General features: G+C 48.4%; 1 protein-coding gene and 1 long non-coding RNA gene across 2 annotated transcripts; both read right to left on the reverse strand.

The window, feature by feature from the left end:
* Positions 1-2,820: 2,820 nt before the first annotated feature.
* On the reverse strand, positions 2,821-5,744 carry Tlcd2 (TLC domain containing 2). The gene is made up of 4 exons (XM_028759339.1): positions 5,415-5,744; positions 5,119-5,201; positions 4,832-4,914; positions 2,821-4,261 (listed from the first exon to the last, which is right to left on the reverse strand). The coding sequence occupies exons 1-4, from the start codon at positions 5,585-5,587 to the stop codon at positions 3,761-3,763; spliced, it is 840 nt and encodes a 279-aa protein (XP_028615172.1). The 5' UTR covers positions 5,588-5,744; the 3' UTR covers positions 2,821-3,760.
* Positions 5,745-7,447: 1,703 nt separating this feature from the next.
* On the reverse strand, positions 7,448-12,185 carry LOC114613863. Its single transcript, XR_003710236.1, has 2 exons — positions 12,076-12,185; positions 7,448-10,119 (listed from the first exon to the last, which is right to left on the reverse strand). It is a non-coding gene; the product is annotated as an uncharacterized LOC114613863 (long non-coding RNA).
* Positions 12,186-18,810: the final 6,625 nt, after the last annotated feature.

Below are 18,810 nucleotides of genomic sequence, written 5' to 3' on the forward strand. Positions count from 1 at the left end.
CAACAATGCCAGCTTCAGTGGCAGTCATGTCTGCAGAGGAAAGCTAAAGTGACATCAGCCTGGACAGAGGGGGAAGTAAAGTGACATCAGCCTGGACAGAGGGGGAAGTAAAGTGACATCACCCTGGACAGAGACGGAAGTCTTGGAAAGTGCAGAAATCAATAGTCGCTGCATTGGTCTGGCTGACGGTCAAACCAAAGCACCCTGATGTGGAAATGGCATTTCAGAAGTAATGGATCTGACCTGATTGATCTTTGTCATCAGTCTCCGTCTGGCTCCTCTGCTTCGGAGTTTCTCCACCCTTAACTCCTCTCATACCTCTTAAGCAAATCTGAGGGGCTTTCTCTTGAGTTTCATTTTTCCAGAGTCATCTTCATTAACCATTTTCTCTCCCTCTCTCTTTTTCTGTAACCCAGGCTGGTCTTCAATGCACCACACACCTGAGGCTAGCCTTGAACTCCTTGTCTTCCTAGCTCAGCCTCTCAAAGGCTTAGATTACAAATGTGTGTTCTCAGACCTGGTTGGGTCTGTTCTTTTTTGTTTGTTTTTTGAGAGAGGGTTTCTCTGTGGAGCCCTGGCTGCCCTGGAACTCACTCGGTTGACCTGGCTGGCTTTGAACTCAGAGTCTCCTGAGTGCTGGGAGGGTTTATCTTTTTTTTTGTTTTGTTTTGTTTTGTTTTTTGAGAGAGGGTTTCTCTTTGTAGTCCTGGCTGTCCTGGAACTCACTCTGTAGACCAGGCTGGCCTTGAACTCAGAAATCTGCCTGCCTTTTTTTTTTTTTTTTTTTTAGAAAAACCAACCAAGCTGGGTGGAGGTGGTGCACACCTTTAATCCCAGCACTTGGGAGGCAGAGGCAGGCAGATTTCTGAGTTCGAGAGTTCGAGGCTAGCCTGGTCTACAGAGTGAGTTCCAGGACAGCCTGGGCTATACAGAGGAATCCTGTCTCGAAAAACCAAAAAAAAAAAAGAAAGAAAGAAAGAAAGAAAAAGAAAGAAAGAAAAAAGAAAATAAAAAACAACCAAATAAATAAACAAATAAATAAAATCTTTAGCCAGGCAGTGGTGGGACATCCTTTAATGTACACTTGGGAAGCAGAGGCAGGTGGATCTCTATGAGTTCAAGGCCAGCCTGGTCTGCAGAACAAGTTCCAGGACAACAGCCAGAGCTACCTACACAAAGAAACCCTGTCTCTAAAAACAAAACAAGACAAAAATAATATTTAAAATGTTCTCATATTTCCTGATGTATTTATTTCTTGATTGTGTGTATTTGTGTAGGCACATGGGCACGGCATGCCTGTGGAGGTCACAGGATAGGGAAATGAGGCTGTTAGTTATTACCGGGTGGTCAGCTTTGGTGGAAAACACGTTTGCGTGCCAGGGCATCACACAGGACCTGGGTTTGGTGTTTTGTGTGTTTGTTTTTTTAATTCTTACATTTATTTTTTTCTTTGGGGAAGGAGGGCCCATGCTGCAGGGCACATGTGGAAGTCAGAGGAGAGTTGCTGAGAGTCTGGTCTATCCTTCCACCATGTGCGTACTGAGACTCAAACTCGGGAAATTAGGCCAAGTGTGGTGGTACACGCCTTTGTTCCTGGCACTTGGCACTTGGGAGGCAGAGGCAGGTGGATCTCTGTGAGTTCCAGACCACACATATATACACACACATGAAAAATGCAGGTTATCAGGCCTGAAAGCAAGTGGTTTTACCTACTGAGACGTTTCCCTGGCCCCTGGGCTTGTTTTCTGATCATAGATGATCTAATAACACTCTAAGTATCTGTAAGTCACAGACGACGTTCTAGCCTGACCAGCCGTGGTGGTACACTTCCATACTCACAGTGTCTAAGAGGCGGAGGCAGGAGGATCCAGAGAAATCTAATGCCAGTCTTCATTACATCCATACCAACTTCCAACACATAATTACACACACATCCCAGAGAACCCCACAAGACAAAATAAAAACAGGGAAGAGAGGGAAAGAGACATAGAAATCTTAACAGGAAACCCTCTCAATCCAAAGCTTCCACAACCCCGCATCACATCGAAGACCAGGATAGCACTGGAGCCAAGAAAAATGACTCAAAGCAATCACATTCACAGTAGACTGATGAAACCATTTGCATAGCAATTTATTCATATACAATAGGGATAGTGTTCTGAGACCTTAAGGCTCAATGTTCTCTCTGCAGTGAAGCTCCTCCCTTTTGCTGGAAGACAGAGTCTATCAGCAAGTTGCTGGGCAAGATGGCCAGTTAGCCATGGTATTACAGGGGTGACCAGACCCTTATCAAACAAAGCACTGCCAGCCTGGCACTGAACCAAGGACCTCATGAATGCCAGATAATATTCTGGCTGCCACGTGCAGTTTTTTCTCTTTTCCTTCTTTGGTTTGTTTGTTTGTTGAAACAGGGTCTCATGTAGCCCAGGCTGGCCTTGAACTCACAAGTGCTGGGATCAAAGGTGTGTGCCACCACTGCTCAGCTTGGCATCGCATTTTAAAAGCCCTTTCTGCTGGGCAGTGGTGGCGCATGCCTTTAATCCCAGCACTTGGGAGGCAGAGACAGGTAGATTTCTGAGTTTGAGGCCAGCCTGGTCTACAGAGTGAGTTCCAGGACAGCCAGGGCTATAGAGAGAAACCCTGTCTCGAAAAAACCAAAAAAAAAAAAAAGGTTAAATTAAAAAAAGAGCCCTTTCTGCCTCTTCTTTTTGCTCCTATATTTTTTCTTTTCTTTTTAAAAGATTTATTTATTTTTTTATATATGAATACACTGTAGCTATCTTCAGACACACCAGAAGAGGGCATAGGATCCCATTACAGATGGTTGTGAGCCACCATGTGGTTGCCAGGAATTGAACTCAGGAACTCTGGAAGAGCACCCAGTGCTCTTAACTGCTGAGCCGTCTCTCCAGCTCTCCTGTGCTTTTTCTATTGATGATGAAGAGTTATCACTTTATGCCCCGCCATTCAGTACAGCAGTAACCTTAATCTGCTCTACAGTTCTGTATTCTAGGCATTCAGACTAGAAAGGGAGGAGATGTGCAGAGACAGGGAGGAAAGAGCCTTCAAAAGACTCCAGAAGAGGGTCAGCTAGCTACCCTGCCCCTCTGGAGGTGGGTAGGAGGCTCCTCTGCCCTGCTGTGCCTCTCCCTCAATGCTCAAAACACCACAAAGCCATGAAAAGCTTTGCATTGGGTGATCACACTGGATACTTGAGTCCTTTCTGTGGTTCGGGGCTTCTGTACTGCCTTAGACCTACCATTTTCGTCTAAGAATTCACATTTCTTTAAAAAGGTCAGAAGATACACAAGAATTAGAAAGGCTATACACAGTAGAGTAGGGTTGAGTATAATCTGGGGACTTGCAGTCTGACTAGGGGATTGGAAGGCTCAGTAGCGGCTGCAGTGGCCTGGCTTCTTCTGTCTGTCACTGGCAACTGCCATGCCCCTCCCTCCTGGCAACATAATGTTTCTTGTGCTCTTATCTCATTTCCAGAATTTGATCATAAATGAGGTCTCTGTGTTCTGGCTCTGCCCTCTCCATGCCAGGTCTCTCTGATTCTAGAAGGACCTCCTCTCCCATTGTCCTTACACAGGAGCAAAGGAATTCAGTGAGCAGTAGCCTAGGTTCCCACAGAGCCACTAAGATTCACATTTCTTCTTGGATCTTGGGAAGGGGAGGAAAGTGAGTTAGCTGGAAAAGGTCCTGAGATGGTGATGATGTGGTCTAGCCCTTACTACACAGTAGATTATGCAGTGCGCTACCATCTCCTCTTCCCAGCCCCACCTCCCTGAGGGCTGACTGAAGAGAAAACCTCCATGCCTCTCAGACTGAGAGTGGAATGGTTCCTGGTGACAGGCTCACATGTCTTGGTTCGCTTAGTCTCCTTGTGCACAAGGATAAATGGGTAGGGCTGAGACTGCAAGACATCCTTGACCAGAATTCGGATTCCCAGTGAGATGCTTATGCTACCCACTGTGACCAGCCCAGTTCCACAAAGGATGACCAGACCAAGAGACAGCTGGTAGTGCTGCTGAAACAACCACAGAGTCATCCATCCTAGAGGCAGAAGGCGGAAGAGGGCTAGGGTGGTCAGGGAGGCCCAACTGCTTACTCTAAAGGCCAGGGATAAGGCCTTATGGGAGAGCAGCAGTAGCTTCCGTAGGTGCAAACAGATGGAGTTCAGCTCCAGAAGTAGAGATACCATAGCGAAGCCCACAAAGTGGCCAGACACAACAGCGATGCTGAGGCAGCTCACTACCTGCAAGCAAGGTTCAAAGTCAGAGGGCTTCGCATGACCCAACAAGTCCCAGCATCCTAATCCTTATATTGGGGACACTCAAGCACTTTCCCCCCACTTTCTGCCTCATCCTTCCAGGTGTCAGCGTTTTAGACATTATTACTTACTTATTTTTATTTATTCACTTTATATCATTTTTAGGACTCTAATTCTGACCTTTCTGCTGACCCTTATCTACAGGGCATGAACAGCCCTGGACCAGAGGCTCTCTCACCCCAAAGCTACACTATTTGCATAGCACACCCTAGCTTTCATTCCTGGCCTTTTCTGTCTCATTCCCACACCCTAAACCACAACTCTGGATTCAACGATTTCATGATCAGCTGGAGATTTGTAGGGGATCCAAACTCCTTGGGCAATGCCCAGGAGTGGCTAGCTGTCAAAACCTCCCTCCAATTCAGTCTAAGACTGAGAGGATAGGTTTTCAGAGGGGTTGGTGAGAAAGTCCGAGGACAGAACACTGAAGAGAGATGTTGGCCGTCGAGTTGGGCATGCTCCCTTTCTATCTGGCCTCTCCCTTCAGAGTCTTACCACCAAATGGTGACAGAGAAGGTCCCAGGCCTGGGCCAATGTCTGATTCCACAGCATGTCAACTCCATCTGCCATGAAATATCCTGTGGGCACCGGAGACGATCATGAGGCTCCTCACTCAGAGCTGATCACAGCCTAGAGAGATGTCTCAGGTCCCACTTTTCTCAGGTCCTTAATTCCTCACAGCAAACCTCCAGCAACATCTGCTCCATTCCGAAGACAGGGAGGGACCTAGAATTCCCGTTCCAACAAGGCTTTTCCTGATTCAGCCTCTTCTGTACACTCACCCACTGACACTGCTACTAGGACCCGTGCCCACGATGGGTGATCATGAATCGGGTCAGTGACCATCTGAGGAAACAGACACAGCCTGGAGAAGATAAAGAGCTAAGGTCAATTTCTCAAAGACCTAGATCCATTCTCCCACTGGGTACTCCCACCCATCTACAACCAAACCAGTTCCAGACTTTGAAGATCTCTCATCCATTCCGAAAGGTACCCACCCAGTGTTCAACTTCAGTCTTCCAGGCCCTCTTCTCCACCCCCTGACCCTCAGTGCTTTGTCAGTCCCCAAGTCCCGCACCCGACCAGCGCCCCTGCTCCAGAGAGTAGGCTGTGTATTAGCGAAACAAAAATGTTCCGCCACATCCAGCGGTCCCGAACAGATTCCGGGGTGGGCAGCAGCTGCAGCCCCCAATGCAGCCCCCGAAACGCCACCAAGGAGGCGCCAGCCACAAGGAGTCCCCCGGATGCCATGGTCTGGCAGGTCAGCTAGGTTTCAGTCTGTTTCTTTGATCCTGGTGCCCGATGCCGGGGATCTCGAAGGGCCCCAGCGGAGTCGGGATCTGGCTTTTCCACCCGGCTGTGCTGGGGCTTCCTAGCCTGCATTATCTTTTCAGCATGTTGTAACTTTTCCTGGCTTGTCCACGCCCCTATCTCTCGGCTGCGCAGTGATTGGCGCAGCTGTGGGGCCACTGCCTGTGGAGCTAAGGGACTGATCCCGCCCCTGCCTGGAGATACCAGTTTGGGGGCTTCCTGGCATCAAGTTCGGCCACTGGGTTCAGAGACTTTCTAACACAACACTAGAGTCTTCTCCAAAGCCACTACTCGCCAAATCCTTTGGAATTCCAGAAAGCCATCTACTTTACCCCAACCTGACAAGTCTGGGGCTCCGCCCCACTAACTTTCACCTTCTGTTCCGATTCCCTCATCTCTCACCTACTGGTCATCCTTACCTACAGACCAGAAGGTACAAGGCCAACGGAGCCAACCTCTGAGGGCTCAAATATTGCACCATCTCACCTTTACCTCAGAGCACGCCAGTCAGGCAGAGCTGCCGTCTGCCCACTCGTAACTCTCTTACACAGTATTCCCCAAACGGAGCAACCCCCCTTTTGGAGCAGTCTACTGGGGAATCCCTTCTTGAGTTCCACTCCCACCCATCCCCCTACGTCACCACTAAGGATCTTTAATAGGTAGAGGAGGCAAAAGGAAGACACTACTACTACATACCCCTCCCCTCCCCAGGCCTCAAAAAAAAAAAAAAAAGCCGACTCAAATAAGAAAAACAAATAGGAGCCGGGCGGTAGTGGCGCACGCCTTTAATCCCAGCACTTGGGAGGCAGAGGCAGGTGGATTTCTGAGTTCGAGGCCAGCCTGGTCTACAGAGTGAGTTCCAGGACAGCCAGAGCTACACAGAGAAACCCTGTCTCGAAAAACCAAACCAAAAACAAAAAAAAAAAAGAAAAAAAGAAAAACAAATAGGATAACAATAAGACTGTTCAGATTCTAAACCCCTTTGGCCTTAAGAGGAACATCCTTTCCAACTGCAAATCCCCTGAAGAGTGACAGGTTTTGAGCATTTCCTTTCTTTCTTACTCTAAGCCACACCTCCTTAGCTGGCTAACAGCCAGAAAGTCAGAGAAATGCTTCCTGTGTGTAGAGAGTAGGTGGATTCAACTAATGAAGTTCATAAAATTGACTTTAGTGGGATGGAACTTGAAAAGGTCCTGGATATCACACACACACACACACACACACACACACACACACACACCCTGGATATCACACACACACACACACACACACACACGCGCGCGCGCTCACTCAAGAAGCAGTAGGTATCACACACACACACACACACACACACACACACACACACGCGCGCGCGCGCGCGCGCGCGCGCTCACTCAAGAAGCAGTAGGTATCCCAAGCAAACGTTTTCACCTGGCACTTGGTGCAGCCCATCCTCCTACAGAAAATTCTCCAAAACTACAATGAGGACTGGAGGGAGAGATGGCTTTAGTGGCTAGGAGTATTTGCTGCTCTTCTAGAGGACCTGAGTTCAATCCCCAGCATCTCTGTCAGAAGGTCCAAACAGCAGGTAGCTCCAACTCCAGGGAATCTGAGGCTCTCTTCAGGCCTCTGCAGAGACCCACACTCAGGTGCCCATACTCACACAAAGACACATAATATAAAATACAAATATTTTTTAAAAATTACACAGAGGGGGTGAAGAGACAGCTCAGAAGTGAGTGCTAGCTGCTCTTGGCAGAGGGTGATGCTGCATTCCCACCACTCACTGGCAAAACATTCATACACATAAAAAAGTAAAAATTTTAAAACATTTGTCTTTTATATTTTATTTGACATATGAAAGCAATATACAATTAATATTAAAACCTTAGAAAGACAGAAAAAAGCAAGGGGAAAATTCACAATCGTACTATCCCACTAAACAAAAACAACCACTCTGAACATTTTGAATCTATTTTCAGTGTTTTTTTTAAATGTATTACAAGTATGCACTCATAGTTTAAAAACAGTCACAAACTCACAGTTTTATAATCTTTTTAGTATTCAATTTTTAATATTTCCATTCAGTTTTTGTTCTACAAGACTTTAGATGACCACACATTAAAGGACCATCAGATGGGTATGATTGACTTAAGCACTCCCCAGCTATAAATTTTCATGACAGCAGAAAAGGAATGGATTTCCAAACAAACAGTTGCTTTCGATTTTTCTCTATTACAACCCTGAGATGAACATTTTATAACCAAATTCTTATTTTAAGATATATTTCTAAGACAGAAAATTACTAGGTCAAAAGGCATCTCTTACAATGGCTGACACTGCCACACACAAAGTGCAGCAGTCTCACTGACTTGTATTGTGACCATGGAAAAGATTTCAGTGACATCTGCATTCTTTGAATTACTAACCAATGCTTTTTTTTTTTCTTTTTTCTTTTGAGACAGTCTCACGTAGTCCAGGCTGGCTCAGAACTCACTGTGTAAAAGAGGATGACCTTAAATGTAGGCTCCTTCGCCACCACCTCCAGAGTGCCTGGATTGGAGGCCTGGGCCATCATGTCCAGTTTTATGCAATGCAGAAGACGGAACCAGGGCTTGGCGCATGTTAAGCAAACATTCTACCAACTGAACTACAGCCCTAGACATAAATAAGTTTTTCCATAGTGTTACACATTTGAATTTCCTTTTGAATTTGTTGTATATTTCCTTTCAGAGGTGGCTCATGTTCCTTGAGGCTGCTTATACACAAACTGTGGGGTAGAGAAGAGATGGGACCATACTTCCTTTAAGTCCTTCATCTCCCAGGGAGGTAGGTCTGGAGAGGAGATGGCTGGAAGTGTGTCTTTCACTGAGGCTGGCTGGCTGTTCTCTTTCCTGGTGTTCTCCAGGCTTCTATATGCCCCTCTGACCAATGTCCGGATAGGCCCTTGTGGCTCCAGGCCAGGTCCTCCACTGTCTTCTGCCTGCCTCTGTTGTCTCCAGGCTGCCCTTCCTCACCTCTGAGGCTCCATGTTGGAGAAGACAGCAGAGCCATGTGCTGAGGGGACACACTGTGGCCAGTGAAGTGAGGAGGAAAGAAAGCGAGCGAGGTGGAGGGACAGGGCAATCTTTGTTGCAGTGTGTGAGCAGACTCAGCCTCCCACCCCATCTGCTACAGTCCCTTACACATCTATCCCTCACCTTAGACTGTATCGGGGCTGGATTACATGATCTAGTCTCCCCTATGGCTTTCAGTTTCTCATAAATGGGGAATAGGCTAGAACTCCTCCCCCTCCTGCCAAATAGAACAAACAGCTTCCTGTACCCCCTGAACCCATCTTCTGTTAGGAAGACTGACAAAGGTGAACCACAATCAGAGACCGAGCCCATATGTGAGAATGAATCAGGAGCTAGAGGCAGCAGAAGGGACTCATATCATACAACCCATCTCCCCTGATGGCTGCAGGAGACAATTTCTTGCCTGCACAGTATTGAGCAGAGTCTCACTATCCTGGAAAGCAAAGGCAGAAAATAAATGGCAGTGGTTGCTAGAACTCAACCCAGAGCTAGTTTTCCTTTAGGTGGAGGGGAAAGCCTTGGGCCACCCATGCATGGTAAGAAGTCAGGAGAGGGCTAGCCTCCCACTAGCTTGCCTGGGTCTTAACCATAGCCTTTCCTTCCATCCCAATCCCCCAGAGCTGGGTGAGTAGTCAGGGGTGGGGGAGGGACAACAATTCATGTGAAGAGCTGTTTCATTTCCATCCACATAAAGAGAAGAGCCCAGGCTCTGAGTCACCACTGGTGGACTTTTGATGCCTTCCTGTCTATTTATCTATGGGGTTCCCCACTGTACGGGTGGAGAAATCAACAGGTGTAAGGGTAAGTACCCCTAAACCCAAAACCTGGACCAATCTAAAAATAAATAGAGAAATATAAATGAACAAATGACTACTTAGATTGGAGTTTCTCAGTGTCCCTTTTTCCTAACTACATTTACTTTTGGACCTCATGGAAAGTAAAGTGTGTGCTTGTGTGTGTGCTCGTTTGCCTGTGTGTGCGAGCGTGCTGTGGAGATGGTGGTAAGATAAGAAAGGCAGGCCTATAAGAAAGTCTAGGTAAACAGACTTTCCTTCTACTTCTTCCCATTGCCACACAGAGATCAACTAACCTTGGGGAGGTGGAGTCACCTATTCCCCAGTTTAGACAGTGCCTTTAACCTAAATCTTTTGCTGGGTCAGTGTGGGTAAGGGCTCCCCAGAGGACCAGGGTTTCCCTCCCGTAAAGCCATCACCCCAGCTGTCCAGACCTTCCCAACCCCAGTTCTGTCACCTTCCAGATGATAGGCAAAGAAGCTGTTCCTCCTCTTCCTCCTCGAAGCCAGGGGCAGAGGGCAACAGTTCTTCAACTGGCAGCTTTAGCTGGGTCAGGACATAAAGCTTGCCACTGAAGAACTACTGCGGCTCAGCCAGGTGAGGGTGTGGGAGGCACAGGTTCCTAAAGGGAAGGGGAGGAAAAACAGGAAAGCTGGGTGACAGGGACAGCGACCCACTGGCCATCCAAACCTAACTCTAAGTCGACTTTCAGTACCTTCTAATGAGGGGTTCTTGAGTAAGAAGCAAGAGGCTTCTAAATGCACTTGTCTTGTGCCCCTTTACAGACCAGGAACTAGCAACTCTAGGCAACCTGTTAAAAAGTTCAGCATCTTCAGCATTCAAAGGGCAGGGTCTAGAACCCAGGTCTCAAGTAAAAAATGACTTGTTCAGCTCAAATGACTTGTTCTTAGGGAATTCAGTTGCAAGGAAGGTTTGTGGAGGGTTAGAAAGGGGAGGGGGGCTAGAGTTTGGAAGGTCAGCAGGGCCTCTCAGGAGCATGAGGGAGAGGACAGCTGACCAAAGGCGGGAGGGGAGGGAGGTATGGGTAGGGTGGCTGGGCAGCTTCCTCAGGACTCTGAGATGCCAGGCATTCCGCTTGCACATTCCGGGTACATCTGGTATGAATTCCAGGCTGTCTGCCGGCCCCTCCACGTCTGAACTTTGTTCCAAGTTCCAAGCCCCGCCCCCACAGTTCCAACGCATGAATCAGCAGGAAAAGCGGGGGGGGGGGGGGGGGACACAGCTCAGCCCGGGGGGGGGGGGGGGGGGGGGCTGCAGCATGGCCCAGGGAGGGGGCTGGGGGCGTGGCAGGCTAGAGGGCTGGGAGCTGGAAAGGGTGGTTCTGCACAGTCAGTCCAAGGGCATGGCCACTGCCAGATAGAAGGGCCAAGGCAATTTTGCCTTGAGGTTTCTATTTTCAGAGAGTGGAAAGATTATGGTAGGGTGGGCGACTTTGAAATTCCAAAAGCCTCTTGGGAAGCATAAACTTTGTGGTATCTTCCTTCTCCTAGGTGATCAGTCTCTGTTCACTTCTCTCTGCTCAGGATGCCTCTGTTCAGGCCACAGGGTTCATTGGCTGCTGAGAGTTTGTGCCAAGCAGGTGCCCTTGGCTGCCGGGCAGGGGTGGGCCCAGGGCACTGACCCTCTGACCAGCTGCTCCATCAACCCTCTGGCACCACGACAGCTTCTAGCCTACTTTGACAGCCAGGATGACAGGCCAAATGAGTTGGAGGCTGAAACTAGGGCCAGAGGGAGGTGGGGACATTAGCCTAACCGGAGGCCGTGGGGAGGGGCCAAGAGTTGGCCAGGAGGTGGGGAGAGAGGGAGCCCAGCGATGACTAACCCAGGCGCCCCACCCAGCCAGCCGGCTTCCCAGGCGGTCAGGCCAAGCCGGGGCTAGGGGCCTCTCTACCGGACATACTGGGGGGAGGTGCAAAGGTGACCTTCTCTCTGTCCAAGACGGCCAGTTAGGCTGGGAGGGGGGGTGCGGGTAGAGTTTCCAGGCACTCCTCCTGTCCGCCCCCCCAACCTCCGCCCAACCGCGGTGAAACCCTAACCTTTGGGTTGCATAAGGCCTCCGCACCGCCGCCCCCTACTCCTTTCCCCTCCCCCCTTACATAACATCCCCGGGAGGGAACGAGAGGAGGGGCCGGACCGCCCAGCGACCCCTTCCCTGCCAGGGACTTGAACTGGCCCTGACCCGGTCAGCGCCGGTAGAGGCAGTGCACCTCCGCACCACTCACTCGTCCAGATCCTCCCTAGGCTAAATGGTCGGCTCCCGCATTCTTAAACCAGAGGGCGTTGGGGTTAGACGCCCCCGGCCCTCTGGCCTCTCATATTCCTCCCCAGTTACTTCTCCAGACCTTCTGCCACGACTCCTGTCCCGGACTTTCTCTTTAAACGTCCAGGCACACTACTCGGGCGAGTCCAAGCTCCTCTCCCAAGAGCGCCCCGGTCCTCGCCGCCCCCTCTCCCCTCCCCCAGAAGGGCAGGGTGTGGTCGTCAGGACCCTACTTTACCCCATCACCGGGTTACCGAGATTCCCCGAGGAACGACCGGGTCCCCAGCTCACACCCACCTGATGCTGGGTGCGGGGGTTGCTGAGGACAGAGGACCAAAATCACTGCGACCTCTCCGCACGGCCGACCGCTCTGTCTCTTCCCAGCGCCCAGCACACACCGGCTCCAGTCTCCGATCAGCTGGCGGCGTCGTGACGCACGAGCTGCGAATGCACCACCCAGGGCCAATCACCGCTCACTGCTGGGCAACGTGACCACACCCACTCGGGAGTGCCAGCTTCTCTGCTTACTCCCGCCCATTCAGGCGTCTGGGCTCTGATTGGCAAGGAGGCCACCCCCTTGCTTGGAGGAGCAGCGTTAAGCCACGCCTACCAACTAACCAGCTGGCCAATAGCTGAAAAGGTGTGGCTAGCCCTCGGCCTAGGCAACTTGCTTAGACCAGTTCTACGTCAAACTACAGTTTAAAGAGTAGAAGGAAGTGAAGGCGTGTGTTTTTGCAGTGCATCCTGGTCAATGAAGTTCTTACGGTGACACTCGGCTTCCCAGAATACTGCGCGCTCTGTGAGTTGGCATTTTTAAACCGATCTCTGAATCGGTCGCGGGGAAGTCCTTAAAGGGCTACAGCCCCTCCTTCTTGGAGCTTCTTTTAGACAACCTCAAAACTGATTCACCCTCCTTCACAGGACGCCTAAGCTAAGCGAAGGTGGAGCACGCGAAGCAACAGGAGTTGGTAGAACTGAAGATGGGAGCCAGCCACCGATGCAGCAGAACTCCCGAGGTCTTCGGGGTATAGGGACCACTGTCACTCGCACAGGCCCAGTCTTCCATGGAGATCTAGTTCATTCCTCGTGGGTTTAGTGAAATCTTTTCTAATAAATGTCTCCTCCTAGTCGCCGAGGAGTCCACGGCCTCTCAGGGGGCACTTTCCTAACAAAGGATTCATATCACAGCCCTCACTTTTAGAAAGAAGTTTTTTGTTTTTTTTTGTTTTCGAGCTTAGGGAATGATCTTTACCAAAGTAGTATCAGCCAGAAACCCCATCCTAAGATTAACTCCCATTCAGTCCCACCCTCCGAAGCGCTTCTCCGACTCAGGCCTACTTAGGGAAGTGATTTCAAAGGTGGGGACCAATGAAGAGGCGGCTCCTTCCCTGGGGACCAATCAGAGAAAGGCGGGGGATGGGCAAAAAAAAAAAAACCGAAATGAACCCAATGACTTGGCAAAAGCTGCTGAATTGCTTATTTAAAGGAACAAGCCTGGGACCACCTCATCACTCCCTCCCCACCCTCAAAGAGAAGCTTGCGGCCTGGGGTTCATGATTTTTGCATCATATCGAAGTTGAGGGTGAGGGCATCTGAGCCGAAGGAATGAGAGGGGAGCCTGAGATAGCTCCTTCTGTGTTAATTAAGTATGGGCTCCACTAAGGTGACTGCTAAGGTTTCTTCAAATCCTGAGTTCAACTTTCAGAATGTTGTGTCTTTAAGGAGACTTCCTGCCTTCCGCCCCAGTAACAGCTGATTATTCGACCCCAGGGGACGAATCAGCCTTAACCACATCCTCCTTATTGCATTGCATGTCCTTCTACATCTCCTTCTTTCTGCCCTCCCCCCTCAATGAGGCCATGGGTGGTGATAGAAGGTAATGGAACCCCAAGCATTCGGGGGTAAAATTTATCTTTTTCATGATCTTTACTCCATCACTCCAAGAGTGCTGCCTCCTCCTAACATCTGCCCCTTACTTATTCAGAGTTCTGAGAAGATTGGACCAGAAGATATTTCCTGTCACCACAGTCAATTTAGTGGGGAGGCCACTACTGGGGAGCCTGTTATGGTAGCCAGCTGAATGTGGGTGCTCCAGAGGCTCCTGGAGAAGAAACAGGGAAACTGAGCACAAGCCTACAAAGGGAAGGCTGTGGAAAACAAGGCTTGTGGGTCAGAATCTTGTTTCCTAGACCAGCTCCCCAACTTTGCTGCTTGCTCTCTTCCTTCCTCGGTCAGGTCCGACTGATGGGGTCCTCCTGCCTTTATCCACTCACCCCACTTCTAACTTTTCAGACGCCACTTATCTTTGACCTTTAGCCCACTCCTGAATCAAGCATGCCAACATGTTGTTAGTTCAGGTACTATAGGTAGAACACACCGGTCCTAGAAGCTAGAAATCCTACAGGAAGACCCAGGTAAACATGTTGTCCCAGCTCTGAGCTGGAGTCAGGGTCACTCCAGGACAAACTTAGTGTGAAGTCCCAGGACTGACTTGGCAGGATTGGGGGAAATTGAGCAGGTCTCTGGCCAAGCTTGGAAGAAAGCAAAGTCTCAACAAGCTGCCCTATTCTCCATTATCCCTAACAGGAGCCCCAGTCCCTCCTCACTCAAGGCCTCTGTGGTGGCCCTTCTGATTTGATTCTACCCTCTACCCTCCTCCCACCCACCTCAAGGCCAAAAGCACAGGGTTTCAGCCGGAGATTTCTCAACCTTAGCATTGTTGATGTTTTGATCAAGAGAAGTTCTTCTGTACATGGCTGCCCTGTGCAGACTAGGAAGGTCAGTACCACCCTGGGCTCTACCCTAGGTGCCAGCAGCACATGATCCCAATTATAACTACCAGAAGTGTCCCCAAACATCCCCTGGGGAGTCCAAATTCACCCTAGTTGAGAACCACTGAATTAGCCAAACATTCCAATTCCAGTGCTGACAGGCAGTGAGCTTAGAAATGATATTTTCTTCATCTACAAAACAGTGTAGATAATAAATTTGTGGTTTCTTGTAGGGGGTTAAGAAGAAACTTCTTGAAACCACTTAGCATAGTACAAATCTAGCAGACCCACAGTTGGCACACAGGATGTCAGCTTCTTTCTTGCTGACCTCACTTGCCATGGGCTAGTGGCCCACAGGCAGCTGCAGTTTTCCTCAGTGACTAGCTAAAGTGGGTACTTCTGGAAACACAATACTGAAGTAGGCGAAGGGAAGTGACTAATGTTCCGCCCCAGAATCTGCAGACCCCATGGGTGCTCAAGCAGGGAATCCGAAGATCACAGCTAGGGTGAGGGAGAGGGAAATAGGGAGAGCAGTCACAGAGCGTGATTTTAATTATCATTATTATTGTTAATGGGAAACATATGTTTTGTCACTGAGTTATAGCCACGTGCACCCAAAGCCTTCCTTTTTCTAGATGGGTGTTGAATAATTGTTCATCAGAGTTCTACTATGGCTACGACTACCACCACCACCACCACCACCACCACCACCACCACCACCACCACCCAGGGCGCTCGACACAAGTGCAGGCTCCAATGTCTCATTCCATTCTAAATCAGAAGTACACCTTTAAGGTTTGAAAAGCCTTTCTTGGAGCTGGGGGAGCTAGTTCAGTGGTAGAATACTTGCTCAGCTAGCACGCACAAAGTCCTGAGCCCCCAAGATAATAAAGCCAAGAAGTTTCCTAAAGTTCAGATGGAGGAAGGTGTAGTGGCCTAGAAATTTCTGAGCCAGGTCCTAGCCTTGAAAAGACATCCCGACTACACAGAGAAACCCTGTCTTGAACCCCCCCCCCAAAAAAAAAGAGAAAAAAAGAAAAGAAAAAGAAAAAAGAAAAGACATCCCAAGAGTAGGCAGAGAGAAAACAAGAGGTAAATTGAAATACATTCAAGATCACCACTGTAGTATACAGCCAGCACCACTAGAGGGCAGGGAATACAGACTTAGAGAAAAAAGACGTTTTTGATCAAGTAATAATCTAAATTTTGGATAACTGAGACCAGAGCAAAGAGCAGGCCGATCCAGTTCTGTTGGTGGCAAGGTCATCCTAATGGGTCTTCATGGAGGGTGGTGATAAGGCACACCTGAAGCCACAGCACTCAGAGACGGCAGGCCAGCAACCACAGCACTCAGAGACTGCAGGCCAGAGACCACAGCACTCAGAGATGACAGGCCAGAGCATCCTGAATTCAAGACACACCTTGGATATATATTACAATTCTAATTTTTAAAAACAGTTCCTGGGTTCCACCTCTTACTTCCCAGGTGTGTGTGGGAATAAGCAAAAAACAGGCAGAATCTCTGTGTCCTTCGGTTTCAGGCTCTCTTATCTAACATGAAGATGGAGAATTGTCCTGGACCATCTTGTTTCTCATTTGGAAGACAATAATGTCCAAGCACAAGAATACTTTAATTAGTTAATTAAAATGTTTTAGTTAATTAATTAATTTAAGGAGAATACAAGCTTGGTTTTATGTACTCTCTCTTTCCCTCTCACTCTGAGACAAGATCTCACTGTGTCACCCTGGCTAGCCTCGAACTTTCTAGGTAGACCAGGCTGACCTGGAACTCACAAAGATTCTCTTGACTCTGTCTCTCTAGTGTTGGGATTAAAGGCAAGCGCCACCATGCCTGATTCTCTCTTTAAAAAGAATTGTTATGCCAGGCGGTGGTGGCACATGCCTTTAATCCCAGCACATGGGAGGCAGAGGCAGGCGGATTTCTGAGTTCGAGGCCAGCCTGGTCTACAGAGTGAGTTCCAGGACAGCCAGGACTACACAGAGAAACCCTGTCTCGAAAAACCAAAAAAAAAAAAATTAATTGTTTTATGTGCATGAATATTTTGACTACATATGTGTATTGCGCCATATGGGTGCCTATGGCCCATAGAGGCCAGAAGAAGGTACTAGGTTCCCTGAAACTAGAGTTACAGATGATTGTGAGCCACCCAGTATAGCTGCTTGGAGCCAAAGCCAGGCCCTCTGTAAGAGCAGCCAGTGCTCTTAACCACTGGGTCATCTTTCTAGCCCCTGACTTACTTATTTTTTTTTTATTGAAGTGAAACAATAATTATTTCCATAAACTTCACTTATTTATTTTTTATTTTATGAGTATGGGTGTTTTGCCTGTATGTGTGTCTGTGTACCATGTGTGTGCAGTGCCCCTGAAGGCCAAAAGAGGGGTTATCAGATCACCTGGAAACTGGAGTTATAGTATGTATTATGTAGTGCTGGTAATTGAACAGTGCTCCTCTGAAGCTCCCTCAGTGCTCTTAATCACTGAGCCATCTGTCCCTTTAACTTCACTTCATAGCTACATAAAAATATGCTTAGAAGTGACGTCGGTAGACGTAGACAGTGACTCAAGGGGAGCTACAAGGCTTTTCCTACTGCAGTGATTTATGGGTGGTCTCATGTGGCTGGTGTGGCTCTCTCTGAGTGTCTATGGAGTTGCATTAGAGCCCTAAAGAGTTGGGAGAGGTGTAGGCAGATACAACCAGAGCAGTTCTGCCTTTGTGTGATGTTTGAAAATCCACTTACTAGGTCCTTCTCAAGCCGTCTGTGTAACAAATACCAACTAATCTCTTGATAGTTCAACCTGGGGGACATTTAGAATGAGAGTCATTATCATTTGTGTATAGCTCACAATCCACTCTGAGGTCATAGGGATGGTTGACCAAGCGAGCCGAGTTAAGTATTCCATTTTCTTTGTCTCATCTCATCATTGAGGATACTCAATTTGTAATAGTTACTTTTCTGTTGCTGCCTTGCTGTAATAAAACAACAAGACAAGACCAAAGGCAGTTTAAGAAAGAGAGTTTAGCCAGGTATGGAGTTCCACACCTTTGATCCCGCACTTGAGAGGCAGAAGCAGACAGATAGCTGTAAGTTTGAGGCCAGCTTGGTCTACATAGTGTGTTCCAGGAAGCCAGGGCTACATGGAGAGACTCTGTCTCTCAAGAAGAAGAAGAAGAAGAGGAAGAGGAGGAGGAGGAGGAGGAGGAGGAGGAGGAGGAGGAGGAGGAGGAGTATTTTTGTTTTGTTTTTTTGTTTTCAGATAAGAGTCCATCCTGCCAAGGAGACAACATAATAACAAGCAGGAAGCATAAGCAGACTCAGGAAGCTAAGAAATCAATCAGACCTTTAACCACAAGCACAAAGCAGAGAGAACAAACTGATCTGTAGTGAGGCTAAGCTTTGAACCCTCAAAGCCCATCTCCACCGGAAGGCTACACCTCCCTATCACCTCTCTAAACAATACCCCAACTGGGGACCAAGTGTTCAAATGCCTGAGCTTATGGGGAACTTTTCTCATTCAAACAACCATATCATCTCTGGGTATAGGACTGCTCACAGACCTTGTGGGTACACTTCGGTTTCATAGATGGGTAAGCAGAGTTGAAAGGAGACTTAAGAAAGACACCAGACCCTGTCTGACATTACTGTTGGGGTCCACACTTTTGTTAAAGTCATTGATGAAGTCACATGTCATGATGCTCAACCTATGAATAACTGTAATTCCAGCACTTGAGAGAAGAAGACAGAAGAATCTAAAGTTCAGGGTCATCTTCATCTATGTAGCAGTTTCAGGCTAACCTGGAAGATAACACAATTCAACATGGCAGGGAAGTCCTGGCAGTAGGAACTTAAAGCAACCAGTCCCACTATCTGCAGTCAGGAAGCAAAAGATGATACATTTATTTCTTTTTAGGATAGGGTATAATGTAGCCCAGGTTGGTCCTCAAACTCACCACATAGTCAAGGATGACTTTGAATTTCTGATCCTCCTACCCCTACCTCCCAAGTGGAGGTTTACACCACCAGAATATCATCCCAGCAGGATGCAGAAGCAAGTTCAAGGCCAGCCTGATTTACACATTGAATTCTAGAACAGTCAACACTACATCATACCATGTCACAAAACATCAAGCAAAACAAAGTTAGGAACTATAATTCCAAGTGGGATTACAGGTGTGCATCAGTATACTGGCTTGAAGCACTGGTTTTAAAAATTGGCCTGGGGCAGTGGTGGCACACGCCT

The sequence above is a fragment of the Grammomys surdaster genome, unplaced genomic scaffold (assembly GCF_004785775.1).
Source record: "Grammomys surdaster isolate TR1022 unplaced genomic scaffold, NIH_TR_1.0 126278, whole genome shotgun sequence".
Taxonomy (NCBI): domain Eukaryota; kingdom Metazoa; phylum Chordata; class Mammalia; order Rodentia; family Muridae; genus Grammomys; species Grammomys surdaster.

Bases quoted from the DNA above. Each gene is read 5' to 3' on its own strand.
- Tlcd2 (XM_028759339.1), bottom strand. From the start codon at position 5,587: ATGGCATCCGGGGGACTCCTTGTGGCTGGCGCCTCCTTGGTGGCGTTT. The intron at 5,202-5,414 runs GTGCGGGACTTG...TATCTTCTCCAG, and splicing joins GGAGCAGGGGCGCTGGTCGG to GCTGTGTCTGTTTCCTCAGA. The intron at 4,915-5,118 runs GTGAGTGTACAG...CGGTGCCCACAG, and splicing joins CCTAGTAGCAGTGTCAGTGG to GATATTTCATGGCAGATGGA.